The following is a 20,706-nucleotide window of genomic DNA, read 5'->3' as shown; positions in this document are numbered from 1 at the left end:
GTCTGCAGGACAGTCTCCAGACCCCTGCAACAACAGCACTGTCCTTCCCAGTGGACAGTATTCACTCTGTCTGCAGGACAGTCTCCAGACCCCTGCAACAACAGCACTGTCCTTCACCAGTGGACAGTATTCACTCTCTGTCTGCAGGACAGTCTCAGGGCTTCTTAACCAAAAGCCAGGTTCCAGGACTTCTTCAACAACAGGACTGTCTTTCACCAGTGGACAAATCTGGCAAAACAACATCAAAACAGACAGACAAAGTACCAGCAAAACAGCCATGTCTCCTCAGTCCTTGGCAGCTCAGGGGGCAGGTCTCAAAAATCCAGGGCGATTCAAAGTGGCCCCAGCAATCCTTCTCAGTCTCTCTCTCTGCCTCCACGAGGTGCTGCTTCCAAAAAGTTTTTCCGCCTCTTTCTCCTGTCTCTGCAAATCTACCTCACCAGCTCCTCCCAGTTCAGGACTTTCTTTTCACATCAACAAGTCCATCCCACAGGTGGGATTAACAAGCTCTGGGTTTTAACACAATCAGTTTGAAAACCAAGCCAATACAGGGGAATCTTTAATTGCCATTACTATCACACCCATCCATTTTCATTTTTAAGCCATGAACTAGATAGTATGAGTATAGAGAAATAGATAGTTCTACCACACTTGCTAGGTGTGCTTAATCCCTGGACAAGAATTCTTGTTTTAAAATGCTTAATTGTGAAACTCAAGGGATTGTGGGACTGAATGTTGTAAACTAAAAATAAATAAATAATTTTTAAAAAAATGCGAAATTGCATTCTCCATATTCTTAGTCAGCTGTTCACTTCCTCCAAACCCTCCTTTTTCTTTGGAAATCTCTACTTTCACTGTTAATGGCAGTGATAAACATTCTACATGTATGCCTAAATTGTTTGGCCTATGAGTGCATAACCCTTAGTTGCGTCTGCTAAGGCCATTTGTTCCCACAGGTATCACCAGGGGTTAGCCATGGTCCTCTCAATCACTTTTCAGACTCTCAATCACTTTTCAGCCACAGCTCTGAAAAGGCAGAAGATCTCTCTATTGTTTATGTCCCACAAGCAAACAGTTACCTCTATGCCTCTCTGTAGGGACTCACCCCAAAACCGCTATACATCTTTTCTTCCATGAACTATGACTATTAGGGAGGTCATGTGGCATAGTGGAAAGAACACTAACTTAAAAGTTAGAATATTCAGGTTCAGATGCCATACCTTTGATGCTTACTATCTTGAGTTTGGGCAATTAAAGTCGCTTAACCCTCCTGAATCTCATTTTCCTTATTTGTAAAATGAGGGGTTTGACTATATATCCTCTGGGGTCCCTGCTAGCTTGAGATCTATGAACTTCCATCAGATGGAGCATGTGGATTTATATACTTGTGTTTAACAAGCATTCATTAAGCACTTTCTATATGTAAGGCACTGCAATGTAGGTGCTGAGAATAAAAAGACAAAAATGAAATATTCCTTCAACTCAAGGAGCTTACATTCTACCAGGGATTTATAACATATATCTTTTTCTCCCACTATCTTCCTCCAGCTACTACCATAGTTTATGCTCTTGTGACCTTTTGTCTGGACTATTAGAATAATCTCTTAATCAATCTCATTGACTCCAGTCTCTCCCCTCTCCAATCCAGTCTCCACATGGCTGTCAGATTTATATTTCTTTTTTTTCATGACTGCAATTCTTTTTATGTCCTACCAGATTGTCTTTAGCAGGAGGTTAGCTTCTCTGTGTCATTTTGTGGGTTCTGTAGGTCCAAAGTTTGTTTAGAATTATTTTTACATGAATTGGAGGAGGTGGGAGCCGGAGCCCCACGAATGTCCTGTTTCTACTCCTCCATCTTGACTCCGCCCCCAGATTTATATTTCTAATGTTCTGGTCTGACCAGGTCACTACCCTCCTTAAGAACTTCAGTGGCTCTCCTTGACTCTAGGAAAAACTACAAATTTCTTAATTTGGATTTAAATCTCTTCATGATTTGGCTCTAGCCTAACCTTTCCAGACAGTACAAAGCACTCCCCTATACTATCTCTGTGGTCTAGACAAACCAAAGACATTGCTGTTTCTTATGAATCACATTCCACCTCCCACCTCTGTGATTTTGCATCAGCTATTCCCCAGATCTTCAGTGTGCCCTTTCTTTATCTCTATCTTATGAAGTTCCTAGCTTCCTTGAAAGCTCATATTCACTTCAACTACTATATTATATAAGAAGTCCTTCCTGACCCCTCCCTCCAACCAATTTTGTGTCACCCCTCCCCAAAATTATATCAACTATAAACACACACACAGACTTTTTGGTGCTTAAGTGCCCATGCCATTTTCACCCAGGAAAATCCAATTTTTTTTTTGGATTTAAGTATAGGAAATGTTTTGTTTTTGTCTTTGCATCCTAAAAACTATACCTAGCTCATATTAGGACCTTAATGAATGCTAGTTGAATGAAGATAAGTAAATACATAATATATGCAAAGCAATACAAAGTAATTTCAGAAGAGCGGAGCACTTTTTGACTCATATTTTGTATCATTTTTCTTGGCATGCATGAAGCTGCTACCTATCTCCTGAGATGGTCCATATTCTCTTCTCTGAAACAAAAAGTCCCTTACCTATTACTTAGATCCCATTGTTTCATGGTCTTCCTTCCTTTTGTGTCATACTCTTCCACTCAGATGTCCTTATATAGATTAGGATCCCCCTGTATCACCTCACATCCTTTCTCCCCTTTACATTTATTTCTAGAAGCACTTGTTCTATTCTTCCAAGGAATACTTGAATCTCAGTGATAAACTGGAGAGAAGAACTATATATTTATAGCCCTTTTACCTTTTCTTAGGGAGAGATCAACTGACATTTTGTGCATATAGAGGTTAAACTTGGCATGATTGGCAGAAATGCAAACCTAATACAATTTGTGTCATTTGCTTCTTATTCTTCATGCTTTTAAAGTCAGATCATCAGTCCTTTGCTTTTTTGTAATTACAACTCCAGCTTACCTTTATATGGTACTTTAAAATCTAAACTGTGTTTCAGATTTGTTATTGCACCTGAACTTCACAAAAATGCCATTAGGTAGCTACTATTGGTATCATTAACTACATTTTAGAGCTAAGGAAGGAATGAGAGAGGTTCAGTGGCTTACTTGTGAACCCATAGCTATTGTGTCAAATGAAGTCTTTGAACATAGATTTTCCTGACTTTGAATTTAGAACTCCATTCACCAACCCTCTAGGGTAAGTCTTATGTCTAAGTACTGATAAAAATTGTCCTTGCCTTTCTTGTTTACTGTTTACCACATGGAGGGAGCCTCATTTAGCTCATTCTAGCCATATCTGATTGGTTGCCTTCAGTTGGCATCTAGAACATTTCTGCCATGCCCTTACAAAATCAGAAAGACAGAATGCAATCCCCAAGAAGAAATTCAATTGCAAATTAGAGCTAATTATACCCTTTGTTTTTCTTTGTCTCTCAACGCCAAACAGTTCCCTCCACTTTCTTTGTTCCTGGGCTTTTTAATAGTGTTTTCCCTTTCACTAGAAGTAGGAAGAGACTGGATGACCAATCTGTCAAACATGATATAGTGGGGATTCTTGGTCAGCTATGATTTGGGCTAAATGGCTGACCTCTGAGGTCCTTTCCAGTTTTAAAATTCCATAATTGTGCAATTCACAGGTCACTAATTAGTTTCAACTGAGTTGTGACACAGAGGCATATTATAGACTATGAGATATAACTTATTGTAAAGCTAATTTTAAATAAAAGAAAAATAATCAAATACTTATTAAACACTTATTACATGCCAGGCATGGCATACAAATGCTGGAGATACAAATACAAGCAAAATGAAGTTCCTCAAGGAGCTCATATTCTAATAGGGCAAAGCAGCATATCAAAGGGAGCTAAAGGAAGGGTAGGGAGTCGAGAAGGAGGTACCTGGTAGGGGCATGGTGGTAAAGGCTGGGAAATGAAGACTGACTGATCTGGCACCTTCCTCAAAATGGAGGTTCTGAGAAAGAACTATGGAGTTGGAATGCAGAACAAAGCAGAGTATTTTTCTGTTTTGTTTTGTTTTTCTTTCTAATGGTTTTTCCCATTTGTTATGATTCTTCTATGCATCATGACTAATGTGAAAATGTATTTCATAGGAATGTATGTGTAGAACCCATATCAGATTGCATACTGTCTTTGGGAGAGGGGAGCGAGGGGGAAAAATTAAAACTTATGAAAGTAAATGTTGAAAACTAAAAAGAAATAATTTTATTAAAAATGGAAGTTTGAGAAGAACTCACCAATGGGAGAAGGCAGAGGGCATAGAAAGAAAGCAGCTGAATCTTTTTTCATAATATCAAAAGTACAGATTGAAGGATATGAATGACATCTATTACATATGAAGCACAATTTGGGGCACTGTGGAAGTTATAAGAAGTGTTTGGCAGGAAACCTGTCCTTGAGGAGTTTATAGTCTATCTAGAGAGAAAAATCTAAGACATAGATATCATTTTGAAAACAAACTTTATATATTACTACAAAGTTTGCAAAGGATATTACATATGTTATTTGAACCTTTCAACTGGGAGGCATATGTTATTTTTATCCCCATTTTACAAATGAGGAAAATGAGACTGAGAGGGATTATGACTTGCCTACAGTCACACAGGTAGTACATGTCATTCAAAATTGGGCCTTCCTATGTCCAAGTTCAACATCCCCTCCATGGCTCCACATAACTACCTAACTTTCCCCAATCTTGTGCTTATTACACTGTCCTAGATTATCCTAATACATCAGCAGTTCTATCCAGAAAAACATTAGCTTTCTGCCCACACCCTTCATTATCCCCGGGTCATAGTTTCTAGATTTGTGATGAGAAAAAATGTTATTTTCTTATTATATTAATAACCAATTTTATATATGGGACCCAATGATTCTCTCTTTTCACTTGCTTATTCATAACCCAGTATTACAAGGACATTTCTAATTTTACCCCCAAATTCACCCCACCTAGACCATGTTATCTGGGTGAAATTCTTACTGTAACCCTACCATGGTTCAACTCAGGTAGGACTGGGTGGGAGAACAGATTTTCTTGTATAGATTGCTGGAGGCTGAATAATCTGGGAGAGAGATGACATGATCAAAGTCATCTCCCCCAGTCCTTCAATAGAAAAATCTACCTTTAATTATAATATTCATTCTGTCATTAACAGTTAAACAATCAGAGATGATTTTCACCCTCAGAGATATCTACTTTTCCAAAAGTATTTAATCATTTAGAGACCTCCATACAGCATCTTTGGTTACAAAAGACAATTGACCTCAATTTCTCAATTATTTGACAGCATAATTAATAAATTGATTATTAATTATGCAAAAATTGTATCTCTCAGACTTTTCAATCATTTCAGAGATTACATCTTGATGCCCCTTAAATATGGCAGGAACATAGTTGATTGCTGTAAACATGTGCCTCCCATGCAGTTGTTTGCCTTTTACCAATATTCTCCCACTCTTTCTAGCCTTATTGGAAATTATTCATCTTCTTGACTATACTATTACCAACAAGGATGGTTTCTTATTATGGAATGTGGTCCTTGACCTTTTTAGCCTGTTGAATTCCAGTGAATTGTTTCCCATCCTTAAAGCCCAAATCAAATGCCATTTCCTCCGGGAAGTCTTCTCTGTTTCTCCAAGCCATTAAGGACCATCTCAATAAGACTCCCCCAAGCACTTCATGTTTTGCTTCTCTAGGGTACTTGTCATGTATTACCCATGCATTCCATCTATCTCATTTCTTCCTTTAGCCCTGCCTGATTGTGACCTCCATGAGGTCAGGTACCCTGGCTGATATAAACTTTGTATCTCTTCCTATTACCTAGTATAGTATACTGAATATAATAGGTGCTTACTAAAAATTTGCTTAATTAAATTGAATATAAGTCTTCGATTTGTTTTTTGAAAATTTTCACTGGCTAATGCTTCCCACACAATATAGAAATATGTTCCTACAAGAAATTATGATTCAAATAACATAGCATGTTTCTGTAATGTGTGTTTTTTATTGAAACAATCTGTGCTATACTAAAAAAAATTGTCAGTGTTAATTTCAGGAATAAAAGACTTAAAAGGCACATAGAGAATGGCAATTTTTTTAAAATTAGATTTTGGATGTTATATCTATTGATAGGAACTGGACCTATGATTTCAGTGATCTAGGAAACTCCTAGATGAGGAACAGTCCTCAATCAATTCCAATTAATGCTTTTAATCTCTGCCATTTTTAGTCTTAGTGAGTTGCCTAGAGCACTAAAATATGAAGTGATTTGCATGTCTGTGTTTTGCGTCAAAGACTTGGAGCTCAACTCTCTGTCCACTTTGCTATGCCACCTTTGATCTAATGAGAACACATTCCCAGTCAATGGGGTCAAATGAATGAGGCTTAGCTAGCCTTTTGGCTGAGCAACATGGAATTATAAAATATCAGAGATAAAAATGACCTTGAGGTCACACAGTCAAACTCTTTCTTTTATACTTGAGAACACTGAGCCCCATCAAACTAAAGTGACTTGTTCAAATCAGACTTGTTCAACTGGGGTTTAATAATTCATTGGCTCAAGGTGAAGATCAGAGGATCTCTCCCATTAATAAATTACATGGGGGGCGGCCAGGTGGCGCAGTGAGTAAGAGTGCCGGCGGAGACCTGGGATTGGTTCCAGCCTCAGATACTCGGCACCCACACACAAAAAAATAACTGGCTGTGTAATCTTGAGCAAGTTACTTAACCCTGATTGCTTTAAAAAATAAATTAATTAAAATTTAAAAAAATAAATAAATTACACGGCACTTGTTCAATCTACGTTTTGCAATCAAAGTTCTATTTAACTCAAGAAATATTTATTGATTATCCATGATGTGCCAAGGACTACAATACTCCCTTAAAATACAAGTATAAAAATATCTTCCCTTAAAGAGCTTACATTCTTCTGTATGGTTACAAGTACATGGCCAAGTAAAAGTAAATACACAGAGTAACTTCAGGGGTTATGAAGAACACTGATAATTGGAGGAATCAGAAAAGGCTTTGTGAGAAAGCTGGGTCCTTAGCTGAACCTTGAAGGAATTATGAGTTGGTTATAGATAAAGAGACCATGAGTTCAAGCCCATCTTGGCCTCAAACTAAATGTATAGCCTTGGGTTCTGAACCTGTTTCCTAATCTGTGAAATGGGAAAAGGTGAAGAGGGGGAGCTTTCTAGGCATGAGAAACAGCTTGTATATAGGAATGGAGATGGACAATTGAATGTTAGGTAGGGAACAAGTCAGTTTGACTAGAAAATATACATGAGCAGGAAATAAAGTGAAATATTTGAAAAGAGAACTTGAAGCCCAGGTGATGAAGAAATTGAATTGCCAAACATATGTATACATATACATAAACACATATATATGCATATACATAACCATATATATGTATATACATATACATAATCATGAACTTATACATGTTTGGGAAATGCTTTGTTAACTTTGAAGCACTATTTAAATCTTAGTTATTACCATTATTATCATTATTATTGATGGATGATTCAATTGATTGATTATCATCTGGTTGGAGAGAGCAAACCCAACTTTGCACCTTCTTCCTACCCTGTGGGTGAATTAAAAACAGAATTCAAGAGAGTGAATAGCAAGTTAAGTGCCTGTGAAAAGTGTGGTGATTGAGTTACTGTGATCTGAGATGAGCAACAAAACATTGCATCTGAAAAAATAATTCTCTCCATTTGCCATAGTAAGCTGTTTGCAAGGGCATGCATGTTTTATTCCTGACCCGATATCTTCCTGGCCTTGCCCTCCAGCTTCCTTAAATTCTATTCTGTTGGGCAGCTCCCCTGATGCCTGCCATCTTCATTGTCCCCAAGGCCAATGACTAACTCTAAATGGTGATAGACAAGGCTGAATGATCTATCTTATAGCATTCTTATCCTGAAGCATATTTTCACTATACCATATGGAGCCTACTACTGAATTCTCATTTCTGCAACCATATGATATGTATATGCATATATGTGTGTATATGTATATTTATACATGTAGCTAGGTGGCACAGTGGATAGAGCACTGGGCTTCTTTATGAGTTCAAATCCAGCCTTAGATACTTATTAGCTGTATGATCCTAGACAAATAATCCTTTTTGCTTCAGTTTGTCATCTGTAAAATGAGTTAGAGAAGGAAATGGTAAACCACTCCTACTTCCCACTCTAGTATCTTTGCCAAAAAAAATCCCAAATGAGGTCACAAAGAGTCAGACACACCTGAAATGATGAAACAACAACAAATTAGACACACATATATCTGCATATACACACATATACATAATCTAATTTGATCTTGTAACAAGCCTGTCATTAAGTGCTATAATTATCCTCATTTTACAGCAGGAAAACTATGGTTGAGAGAGGAATGACTTGCCCCAGTCACATAGCAAGCATCAAGGTGATGTTTGAACTCAGATCATTCCAATGCCAAGTCCAGCACTCTATCTAGTACAACATCTAGCTACCTCATTTTAAGCACCTACTATGTGCCAACACTCTTCCAGAATTTATGAACAACAATAACAAAAAAAAAAACAAAAGTAAAACCATACCTGACCTCAGTGTTTTAAGTTATATGAAGGAAGATAAGGAGTAGGCAGCATTCTTTTTTATATGGAAGTATCTAGCACTATGCTGAGCACCCTGTAGACCCTCAGTAAACGCCAAGAAGGCAAATGTCAATTTAAGATTTGTTTTCTTTTGTTGTCTTTATTCACAGGATTGTTCGGGTGTGCCGACCTCAGATCCACAGACAGTCCTCTTCTTTTTTTGTGGACCTTCCTCGGGCCAGTTTAATGATGATCATCTGTTTCCTTTTGACCAACTCAACTTTTCAAGAGAAACTCCAGAGCTACAAAATAAAGAGTCATTTCCTTTCTTGGAGAAGCCCAAGATTCCTTTGTTAATGCCCATGGTTGTCCCTCCTGGTCCTGGAAGTCTTACTGTTCTAGAAGATTCTTTCCAAGAAGAACTTCCTCAGAGTCATGTGACTCATGGGCTCCAATCCGTGCATGTCCCCCAAGTCCTAGAGGAGCCAAGTTGGAATCCTAATAAGACCCAGAACAATGTTGGTAATCCTCTTTTGAGAAATGGCATTTCCAGAAAAGACACAGGAATGCCTGAGGATACTCTTGACCAAAGAGTAGGAGCTGTAGAATTTGAATTAGAAGAAAAGCAAGAAAAATGGTTAAAAAGACAGGATATATTTCCACAAACTGGAACAAACAAAAAGGAAATGTTGGAGTGGGACTTCAGTGATGCAAGCATTGTAGCTAATGGAGCAGAATGTTCAAAACATGTAGAAGAACAAAAAGAAAAAAACAAGTTCCAGAAAACCAACTTCTATCCTGAAAAAAGACAGAGAATTCAAATTTCAGTGGTACAGCATAAGGCAGAGACTCAAGGGGAAGGACTGAATCTCTTGGAGGGAGAGATGAAAGGAAAGTCAAATGTTTGGGCTCTCCAAAAGCAAAGACAAGAAAAGAGCCAAGACAGTGGTTCTCCAGAGGAGTGTGGGAATCTCACAGTAGTAGCTGGAAGGAACCAAGGATATTTGCCAAAGAATGCCAGTGTACTTGAAGGGAAGGTAACAGGACTTAGGGAAAAATCTAAGCCAAATGAAGAAAAACAAATAAGCCTCCAAAATATTGATGCCTGGAAAGAAAAAGATAAGTTGTTTGAAGTGGAAAAGAAGAAAGGAACATCCCATCAAGAAACAGCAGATCTAGGGAATGCTAGTTATGGCCAGTGTATCCAGAAAAGATGTGCTTTTGAAAAAGAAATAAACAAGTTTTTCTCAGAGGAACAGAAATGTTCTCAATTTAGTAGGAAGTCACCATTGCAAGATGAATCTTGTGAGAATGAAATGTTGGCTACAGACATAGGAAACAGTAGCTATTTTCTTAAAATTAATGAACTAGAGAAGGAGGTAGAGAAGCATTTCCAGGAAATCTTTGCCTTAGAGGGAGAAAATGAGTGTTATCAACAGAAAATGAAACCTTTAGAAGAAGAAAACTGGAGGTACTCCCAACAGTTGCAATCCTTACAGGTGGAGGTGAACACTGATACTCATACAGCCTTAGCAGATGCAGATGGTGGAATAGATGTTGATTCTTCAGAAATATTAGAAGTAAGTACTGAGGAAGATGTTATTGAGAGTATGAAACTTAAAAAGGGCAGGGACATTAGAACAATATCTGCTCCAGAGAGGAAAAGTGAAGCTCATTCTAAGAAATCGCCTGATTTAAATGAAATGATTCTAAATTCCCAATTAACCATTTTTTTGAACAGCTTTCCCCTAAAAACTAAAGCCCGAGAAAGCATGGATAGGTTTTTCCAGCTAATTTCTGATATACAGAAAGAGAAAAATCAAGTTTTCCTTGAAATAACCAAATTACACAGAGATCACGAAGTATGCAATGATAAAACATATGCTTTAGAGGAAGAAAAAGAGAGAAATCTGAAAAGGATAGCTGAGCTTGAAAAAGATAAGGTTGATTTGCAAGAAAACTTAACTCAGCTAAGAAGTGAACTAGACCAATATTTGCAGCTGATTTCAGACCTTGAAGACTGCAATAGGGAAAGTTATGATAAAATTTCTGACTTGCAGGAGGAAAATATGGCACTGAAGAAGAAGGTGGATAGTGTCCAGAAAGCAGTGGCAGAGAACATTAGGGAAGCACAGGAAGTGGCTGAGCAGGTTACACAAGAAAACCGAGAACTCAAGGCCTTGATAACTGACCTTGGCATTGGTTACAAAGATCTCGTCAAAGATTTAGTGCCAGGAATACAAGACATGATGCAAAACCTGAAGGAAGAAAATGAACAGCTTCTCCACAAGATGCATGTTATGGAAGGGAAAGCCACATGGGAAACAAAGGGTGTCAGACAAATAACCAAAGAGAATGAGCGACTAAAGGAACAAATCCAGAAGCTGTTGGACAAGGCAAACATGGTAGACCAAGGAATTCAGGTAACTGACCCCTTAGGCCAACCAACAAGCGATGAAGGATTGCCTTTGGAGGAAGTGTCTGTTTTTGCTAAAGGACAAATGCAAAACCCCATTTGCAGTGAAATGTTTCAGCTCCACACGGATTATAAAAGACTGAATCCATTTTTAGTGAAGGAGAACCCTGAGGTTTCCACTGTCACCCAAGATCCCTCTAATGGGTGGGAAAAGAAAAGAGTAGATTTTGAAAAAAAGAAAAAAAGGAAGAATTTGTCTGAATTCCACAATCAAGCACATGAATCACTAGGAAATTCTTCCCAGGTAAGTGGACTTTGAAGTATATCACAGTATCACTGAATTAGAGAGCTTTAGAGTTGCTTGTGGCCTCAAAGGTCATTAAATCTAACTCCTCTTTAAATGGTAGCCATGGGGCAGCCAGGTGGCATAGTGGGTAAAGCACCTGCCCTGGAGTCAGGAGGACCTGAGTTCAAAACTCACCTCTGACACTTACTAGCTGTGTGACTCCAGGCAAGTCACTTAACCCCAATTGTCTCCAAAAAAAGAGTACCCATATAAGCCACTACATAAAGGCCCCAAAAGATGGGGAAGTCACTCATTTTCAAGGCAGCCCATTTCATTGCTGGACAACCTTAATCACTAGGAAGTACTTCAGGTTGGGTCAAAATCTTTCTCCATGAAACCTGCACACATGATTCCTAGTTCTTCCTTCTGACAACATAATCATAACTTTAATATTTATATAGTGCTTTAATTTATATATATATATATATATATAATATGTATAATTTATATAGTGATTTAAAGGGTTATAAGATCTTTGCAAATTATTACCAGAAACACTGGGTTTTGAGTCAGAGAATGGAGGCTTTCAGGCTGGCTATGCTGTAAAATAAATGAACTTCACAGGTATGGCTTTGGGTAGCTACCAGCACATGAATACTGGAGGTAGATACTGGAGAGTTCATGTGAACAACATCTGGGAAATTTAACTGATCTCAAATTAAATTTCTCCAGCATTCTTGTGTATTTTTATTTACAAGAAGATTTAATTTTAAAAAGCATGAAAAATCTCTTGCCAGGCAATTTCTCCTTTGCAAGAGATTTTCAGTCTGGCACCCTGCAGATTTCTCCATACAGCAAAGCCACCATTGCTAAAAACAGCCTAAAAGTGCTTATGTTGCCTTCTCTTCATCTTATCATTGAATGCAGCAAATGCTCATCCTTTAAGGCTGAGTTTCAGAACAGAATTTCCTTCTGACTTGGAAAATCTTAGAATTGGATATGCTGTTTAAATTATATAGCCGCTAAAGTGTCTCTTCCTTCTCAGTTATCCTCTTTGTCCATTAATGCTCTTCAGTAATGCCTTAACAACGCTGTCATCCCTCTTGTCTGAGGCCACTTTTTCCCACTTACACAGCCACCAGCTTGGTATGAGCTTTCATCAAGTTTCACCTGTGCTTCTAATTAGTCACCTTGCCTCAGGACTCTTTCTAACCTATTTCATCCTCTACTGCACTGACAAAGTGATCTTCCTAATCAGGCCAACCCCTCCACTCCACCCTGCCTCACTATACTCCTGTGACTCCCTATCTCCTCTAGGATCAAATATAAAATCCTCTGTTTGTTTTTTAAAGCCCTTCACAACCTGGTCTCATGCTACCCTGTAGCACCAATGCAATATTTACAGTGCCCATGATCATGATAAAGACCGTAACTATAAGTATCGCATGACGTTTGATCACAAAATATACCAAACTCTCCAGATAGAGGATAGAACTGAAGCATTTATTTAGACACCAGAAAACCAAATCCCCAAGCCAGTAAACTGATTCCATCATAGTACTAAAGATATTAAGAAGCCATAATAATGCTGAGAGCTACAGCATCCTTCAGCCTTCCCATGAACCAATACAAGATCAATATTTACTCACAAACCTCTCTATCTCCTTGCCTGAGCTCCTCTCTCTCTCCCACCTTCTGGCTAGCTCTGACCAGCTTCCTGTGGGCTCTGCTTTCCTTCAGCAAATTCCTCCCACCACAGGCTCCATGTGACTGTATTCAGCCTATTAGGGGGCAGAGTCTATCTTCACAGCAGGGAGGCTTCCTGTGGGCTCTGCTTCCCTTCAGCAAATACCCACCATCACAGGCACCATGTGTGATTACATTCAGCCTATTGGGGTCAGAGTTTATTTTCAAAGCAGGGGAGGTCTTCAAACTCCCCCCTAGATCTATTAAGGGCAGGGAAGATCTTCAAATTCCCATTCCCATTACATACCCTTCCAGTCTTTTTACACATTACTCCCCTCTAGATACTCTGGGATCTCCTATGCTGGCTTACTTGCTGTTTCTAATACATAACACTATATTTTACAACTCCTTTAATTTGCACAGGCTATCCCCCCCACCCAATATCTGCAACCACTCCTGACTTCTCTGACTTCCTTCAAAATTCAGATCAAATTCCACCTTCTTCAGAAATCCATTTTTATTCTCTCTGCCCCCTCCTCCAAACCCTTCCCTCTGAGATTAGTTTCCATTTACACTGTGTGTATATACACACATACACACACACATATATGTATATATCTCATATATGTGTAGTTATTTGCATTTTGTCTTCCCCACTAGAAAGAGTATTTTGAGAGTAGCAATTACGTCTTGCATTCCTTTGTATTCACAAAACTTACCAACTGATTTCTTTTTGTTTCTTTGTTTTCCCCCCCTCTGGAATCACAGATAGTCATTTTATTGATCATAGTACATTCAATTTTCAAAATTGCTTTTTTTTTTTACAGTGTTTTAATTGTATAAATTCTTTACCTGCTTCCATTCATTTCATTTTAAATCAGTTTCTAAGAATCTTCAAAATTGTTCATTTTTATAATATTGATGTTAGGGAATAAACTTTTTCTGGTTCTTGTTACCACATTCTATATGAGTTCAAGCAAGTCTTTCCATTTAAAATTAATTTTTATTGATTTTTTTTCTGTTTCTTTCATGACCCATGTATAGTCCCAGTCTCCCTTTACCTCTCCCCAAGAGCCATCCCATTAAAAAATAGTGGTTTGTTTGGTTTTAAGAGAGAAAAAAATCAGCATAAAAATAGTCAATAGATTGAGAAAGCCCCCAAAACTGTTCAGTATGTAACATCTGTGGACCTCTTAAACTGCTGTTTATAATTTTGGGATCTCTTTTAATATTTCTTCATTTGAATCCCACTTAATCTTTATAATTTTATTATATTTACTTTTGATTCTTTGGTGGGTCATTGTTCTTCCCATCCATGCCTTTTGGAAACCAACTTCCTCATTATTGAATTTTCTAAACTCAAATAGTTTATTGAGCATATTCTGTCTCTCATCTGTGGGTCATCAATATATTTTATGCTGACCTTCCCCTAGTATGCAATTCCTTGCCTGAATATTACAAAAACCAAATTTCTTCTTGCTACCAAAATGAATGAAGTACTTCAAAATACAGGAGAAAAAAATGCATATATGGATAGCCAGGACTGGGGTTCCCTTTTGGAGGAGGTGTTAGGAAGTATCATGAAGCAAGTGTCATCATCATCATCATCATAATCATCATCATCATCATCATCATGCTCTGTCATTTCTTCAACCTCATCTGAAATTGGGCCAATAGTTAGAATGTTTTCACTCTTGTAGTGGAGGCCAATGGAAAATACAGGCCAAAGAGTCTCTAAAAAGGAGCTGGTGGTTAGGGGCGGCTAGGTGGCTCAGCAAGTAAGAGCACCAGCCCCAGCGTCGGGATGACCTGGGGATCAAATCTGGGCTTAGATACTTAGCACCACACCCAGAAATAACTGGCTGTGTAACCTTGAGCAAGTTACTTAACCCCGATTGCTTAAAAAAAAAAGGAGCTGGTAAATGTATAGAAGTGGCATCTATTATAAAACACTGTCTCCTGTCTCATAATCCAAAAAGATCCCTACTTTATAGAGTCTTCCTGTTAAGGGAATTCTGGTCGTAGGTGTGGTACAGACAATATAGTTATTTTATCTTTGACTCAAAAGCCAGTATCCAGTAGAAGATGGTGAAATCTCTCCAATTCTTTTTACAGAGTTCTTACAAAGACCAGTATCCCAAGCAGAACTGTTTCCCACTGTCACCTCCCAATAATGTCTTCCAGACAAGAAGCTCTGAGTTGCTAGAACAGGGCCACATAGATCAGATCTTTCCACAGTACTATGCAATTTCTTCCATGAATCTCTTCCTCTCACTGTTTTCAAATCTGTGGATATGATGATTCCAGAATGGGCAGTTTCAGGATCCAGACTTATTTCCTCACGGAATTTTGTCTTGATCACTTTTTTCTGATTCAGGCTCCTTCTGAAGTGAGACTGGAGCAATTTGAAGGACTGTGCTACTATGGACAGTTGTTGATTGGGCCAGAGATTCTTCATAACAAAATTGTTTCAGCACTCAGAACATTTAAAACTGTCCCCATAAGTTGAATAAATGTACTGGAGGACACAGCCTTCACAGAAATTGTGACCACATTCTATAGACACGGGAGATGTGATGAAATCTAGGCAGATAGAACACATAATCTCTTCAGAAATACTTGAGGCCATGATTTTTTTCTGATTCCTTTGCTTTGACTCTTTTCCTGTGTTTGGAGCTCCCCTCCATTTCCAAGAAGAAAGATCTAACTGATTTCTGATGTGCAGAAAGAGCAAAACCAATTTTTCCTTGATATAACCAAATTACACAGAGGTCAAGAAATATGCAATAAGAAAACATATGCTTTAGAAGAAGAAAAAGAGAGAAATCTGAAAAAGATAGCTGAGCTTGAAAAAGAGAAGGCCAATTTGCTAGGAAACTTAACTCAGCTAAGAAATGAACTAGACCATAGTAGACACTTTAGTAAGTACTTAATCAATGCATGTTGACTGCCATAAGAAGGCATTTGGAACTGTAACTCCTTTCCCCTTTCCCAGCTAGCAACTCTGGTATCTTCAATTAGTGGCTGATAAGGCACTAGGCTGGACAAATCCCACTGAATTGAGACAATTTTGATTTAGAGAGTGAGATTTAGTAAGACTTCACATAGCATTTTGGTTTTCACCTTTCTAATTTATGTTATTTAATATCATTTGTGTTTTATTCCAACATTTTTAACTGTTAGCTCGGGGATGGGGGGCAGGGACTGTGTTTTATCTAAAACTGTTTGAAGTGGCAGCATTTTCATTTTGTCTGCGTCTCCAGTGCATCCTTTCCTGATACATAGTAGGCACAAAATAAATACTTACTGATTAAACAGTTAAACTTTGCTCCTTCCCTTATCACCTAGTCCAATATTCCAGCCCTGAGTAGCTATTTAATGAAATTTTCTGAGTGAATGGTTGAATAAATGAAGCATAATATAATGAAGCATCTAGTCTAGAAAAAATGAGATTCCAACATGATGATTTTGGACCATTTTATTATTTGGTTTATTATAGTTTGATAATATTGTTCTTAACAAACACCCTGAAGAGAATCAGTTTCCTTATGATGGATATAGAGCTGCTCTTGGATTAAAGATCTGAGTTTAAAACCTAACTATAACTAATTATGTAATCATGAATAACACTTAATTTCCAACTGGCCTGTGCAGCTTTCTGAGATAAATTATAAAAGAAGTGTTGATTTGAATTGATGGAGACAGTTTCCACCCTGAGAGTTTTCCATACAAATGAAATTTGTCTGGATCCTCTCTCTCCCTTAAGATACAAACATATTATAAGTATACCTTCAAAAAGTATAGAATTAGACTCCCAATCTATATGTAACCTAGGGTAAATCAAACCATGTTTTCTTCATCTTATCCATGTACATCTTACTAGTATTCAGAAGTTAAAATGACCAAAAATGCAAATGTCCTTTGCCTAAAGCCTTGATGTAGTCTGTCCCATTTGATAAAAGTTTGGGCAATTTCTGAAAAGGCTCTTAGGATTTAGAGGCAGAGAACAAGCAGTAGAATCCAGACTTGAACCCAGGTCCTCTGAGTCCAAATGTAGAGATCTTTCCACTTGACTCCACCTAGAAATGACAGGGTTGACTCATTTAATTTGAGGAGTCTTTAATTCTCCATAAATTTTTTATAAAGTGGTCCACATATTGTGCCATTTACCATTTTCCTCTGGTTTCCTATTCCCTGAAATAACAGTGACAGGTAACCTGTTGTGGCAAAATCAATGGGCATGGAATCAGGACACCCAGATTTGAACCCTGGCTTGTGACCTTTCGCAAGTGACTGAACTTATTTGGGTTTCAGTTTGCTTTTCTATAAAATAGGACAGCTTAGTGGTCCAATGGATAGAGTACCAATCCTAGAATAAGGAAGATTCATCTTCCTAAGTTCCAATCCAGCCTTAGACACTTGCTTGTGTGACCCTGAGCAAGTTACTCAACCCTTTTAGTTTTAGTTTCCTCATTTGTAAAATGAACTGGAGAAGGAAATGACAAACCACTACAGTATCTTTGCCAAGAAAATCCCAAATGGGATCACAAAGAGTCAGAAGTCCCTCCAAACCAAAAAGACATCATTAATGGTTTAATTACAACTCATAAAGATTCAAATCCCACCTATGACATTTGGCATAACCCAACCTTCCTTGGCCTCAGTTTCCTTATATATAAATGATGAGCTTGGTTGGATGTGATGACCTCCAAGCTGTCTCTGGTTCCAAATCTATGATTCGGTGATATAGAAGGGATATTTGTGCTCAAGCCTAAGTTGGACCAGATGGCCCTTAAAGTCCCTTCCAACTCCAAAATTTAGTAATTCTGAAAAAAAAATACTCTAGCCCCAATGTCCTGTATTTTTTCTGCTACATTACAGCTGCCTTTCTGTCAAAGTTCTGCTAGCTCCCCACTCTAAAATGGGGGCAGCAGTTTCTCTTTGGTGGGAACAGCATAAGGAAGCCTTATCCAGTCTCTGCCAAGTGGGAGGTGGGGCAGAGAAGTTGGAAATACCATGGAAATACATAGATGTTGTTAGCGATTTTATGAAATTCACCGACAGGTTTGCAAATTGGTTTTGTGAATCCATTAATTTTATCCATCTGTTCTTTGCCCAGGATCAGATGGTAAATCTAACTCCTACACAATACGAATTTCAAATAAACTGTAAAATCCCAAAGAAAAATGATTTTTTTTCATGCAATTTGTGTTAAGCTCTACACTTTCTTTTTAACTAGAAATATGTGTAGTCAAGTGGACAGCTGGGACATGAGGACAAAAATTGAATACAAATCTTTTTAATCTTTACCCAGATGAATATTTGTGTATATAGGTACAAACAGAGGTCCTGCACACTCACATCATGAGCCCATTATTCAGGTATAGGCATATTCCCATACCACCTTTCTTTCTCTAACGCATCCTCTTCCTGATCAGATTATTTAGCTGTTCCTGGATTGAGGCAAGGAGTTGCTGTGGCCTTCTATGGCTAACACTTGTACATAGTCTATGCTGCATTAAACCCTGTCTAACTTTACAGATCCACCTTCTCAAAGAGGGTTAATGCCTATCAACCCAAACTGATTTCTGGACCACTAGGGAGTTGCTATTCCCTGATTTATAAGTCTCCTCTTTTTTTCATATCAAAGTCTCACTCATGCTCAGGGGAAAATGTTTCAGATGCTCATCTGCGAGGTGCCTATTTTGCCTTGATTTTGAGATTTGTAGAATGTCAAAGTCCGAGGGGACCTTAGAACATAAAATAGAGAATTTCAATGCTATGGGGAAGCTTAGAACAAAAACCAGAGAACATTGGCGCTGAATGACATCGAATGTCATTGGAATGTTGGAGTTAGAAGGGGTGTTAGACCAGAGAGCATGTAATGTCAGAGCTGGAAGGGACATGGGAAGACAGAACATAGAATACCAGAGTTATAAGGGACCTTAGATCATTTAACATGGAATACTGGAGGCAGAATGGACCTCAGAGATTGTTTAATCCAGCATGTTCACAATGATGGTAAAAATAGCTCACATTCAGATCCCATGCTAAGATTTACTGAGCACTTCCCTTGTGACAGCCATGTGGATAGACTGAGGCTTAGAAAGAATGATGATGTCCTTAAACTCAAAAAGCTAGTTGTTGGTAGAGTGAGGACAGAACCCATGGAAGGCTCTTTTATCCATATCCAACATTCTTTTGAGTACAACATTTCTGACACATCAGAAGACTTTTATGAAAATATCTCTCACAGGTTCTGATTCTCAGATAACATTCTTTAGGAAATGATCAGAGCTTCTGATTTACATTCTGTATGTGAGAAAAAAAATGTGTGTGGTACATTTTCCTTTTGTTCCTTATTGAAACTGTCTCTGAAGAAAAAATCCTTTGAAATAATGTCTTCTACCTAATATGTATAGTTTTCTTTAAAAAAAAAAAAGAAAGAAAACATAAATCACACTGGAATAAAGCTTTTTATTCCACCAAGGAAGACTTAGCTGATATAGAACTGAATGCCTGATTATTGTAAGCATCTTGTCTTCCAAATATGGATAAGCAGAATTTCCTTGTTAATAATATTGATGAGGTAACAAAAATTCTACATATGCTTATTTTATATTCTATATTAAACTGAGAAGAAAATTATATTCTCAGTTCCTTAAGAATCACCAAAATTTCCCTTAATTTTCATTTATTGCCCTGCCTTCTTTCAGACAAAGGCACTCGAGTATCTCCTAGAGCCCTCAAAGGCTTATCAAGTCAGGAAATAATTTCCTAAATTTCCTTGAATTTTGTTTTTGTTTTGTTTTTTTTCCCTTCGGATAGCTTGCAGTAGTAGATGGTACATTGGATAGCGATTTAGGACACCTGTGTGTTGGTTTCCTTTCTGTTGCTAACTCACTCTGAGACCTTCAGTAATTACTTTACCTCCTTGGGCCTCAGTTTTCTTTTTTGTAAGGTTATGTGGTTAGGGCTCCTGAATGCTATGTTCATGATCAAATAAGATCACATTTTTAAAGTGCTTAGCTCATTGCCTGGAATATAGAAGGCACTTACTAAATGCTTATTCTCTCCTTTTAATCCCTTCTATGAAGGCACCTTGGTGCAGGGGAATAAGTACTGGATTTAGAGTCAAAGGAGTGGGTTCAAATGTTGGCTTTAGCATTTCCTACCCATGTGACCTTGGTTAATTAACTCTATATCTCTTATTCTCAGTTTTCTCACTTGGAAAATAAGATCATTTGACTCAATGGCCTCTGAGGTCCCCTTTCAGCCCTAAATCTATGATCCTGTGATTCTTCAGTCCTCAGTCCTGACACCGTAGACTCTTAGACATGTAGGTCTACCACCCAGTATATTTCTTCTCCAGCATATGTCCACCAAGCTTCTGTTTGAACATTTTTACTGACAGGGAGCTAATTACCTCCAGAGGCAACCCACACATTTCTAGTCACCTTCATTTGCAATTTCTTTCATGAAGAGAATTTCCTTTTGTTGCACTGCTGTGATTTACCTCTCCCCCCCACCCCAATCCCCATACCCTCTCAGAATCAGAAGGGCAGGGGCAGCTAGGTGGCACAGTGAATAGAACCCTGGCCCTGGAGTTAGGAGGACCTCAGTTCAAATCCAGCCTCAGACACTTAACACTTACTAGCTGTGTG

At 38.1% G+C, this 20,706-nt stretch overlaps 1 protein-coding gene across 1 annotated transcript in view; it reads left to right on the top strand.

Annotated features, from left to right (window-relative positions):
• Positions 1-20,706, top strand: part of CUNH4orf50 (chromosome unknown C4orf50 homolog) — an 83,455-nt gene that overhangs the window by 29,404 nt on the left and 33,345 nt on the right. The window contains exon 6 of the mRNA XM_069075033.1: positions 8,825-11,374. Within this exon, the coding sequence (XP_068931134.1) occupies positions 8,825-11,374 (2,550 nt within the window). The remainder of the gene's footprint in view (positions 1-8,824; positions 11,375-20,706) is intronic.

The sequence above is a fragment of the Petaurus breviceps genome, unplaced genomic scaffold (genome assembly GCF_028583685.1).
Source record: "Petaurus breviceps papuanus isolate PSGF00001 unplaced genomic scaffold, PetGlider_PUasm1.0 140, whole genome shotgun sequence".
In the NCBI taxonomy this organism is placed as follows: Eukaryota; Metazoa; Chordata; class Mammalia; order Diprotodontia; family Petauridae; genus Petaurus; species Petaurus breviceps.
Note: the sequence above shows the minus strand (reverse complement) of the source record. Positions and strands in the feature narration are given on the sequence as shown.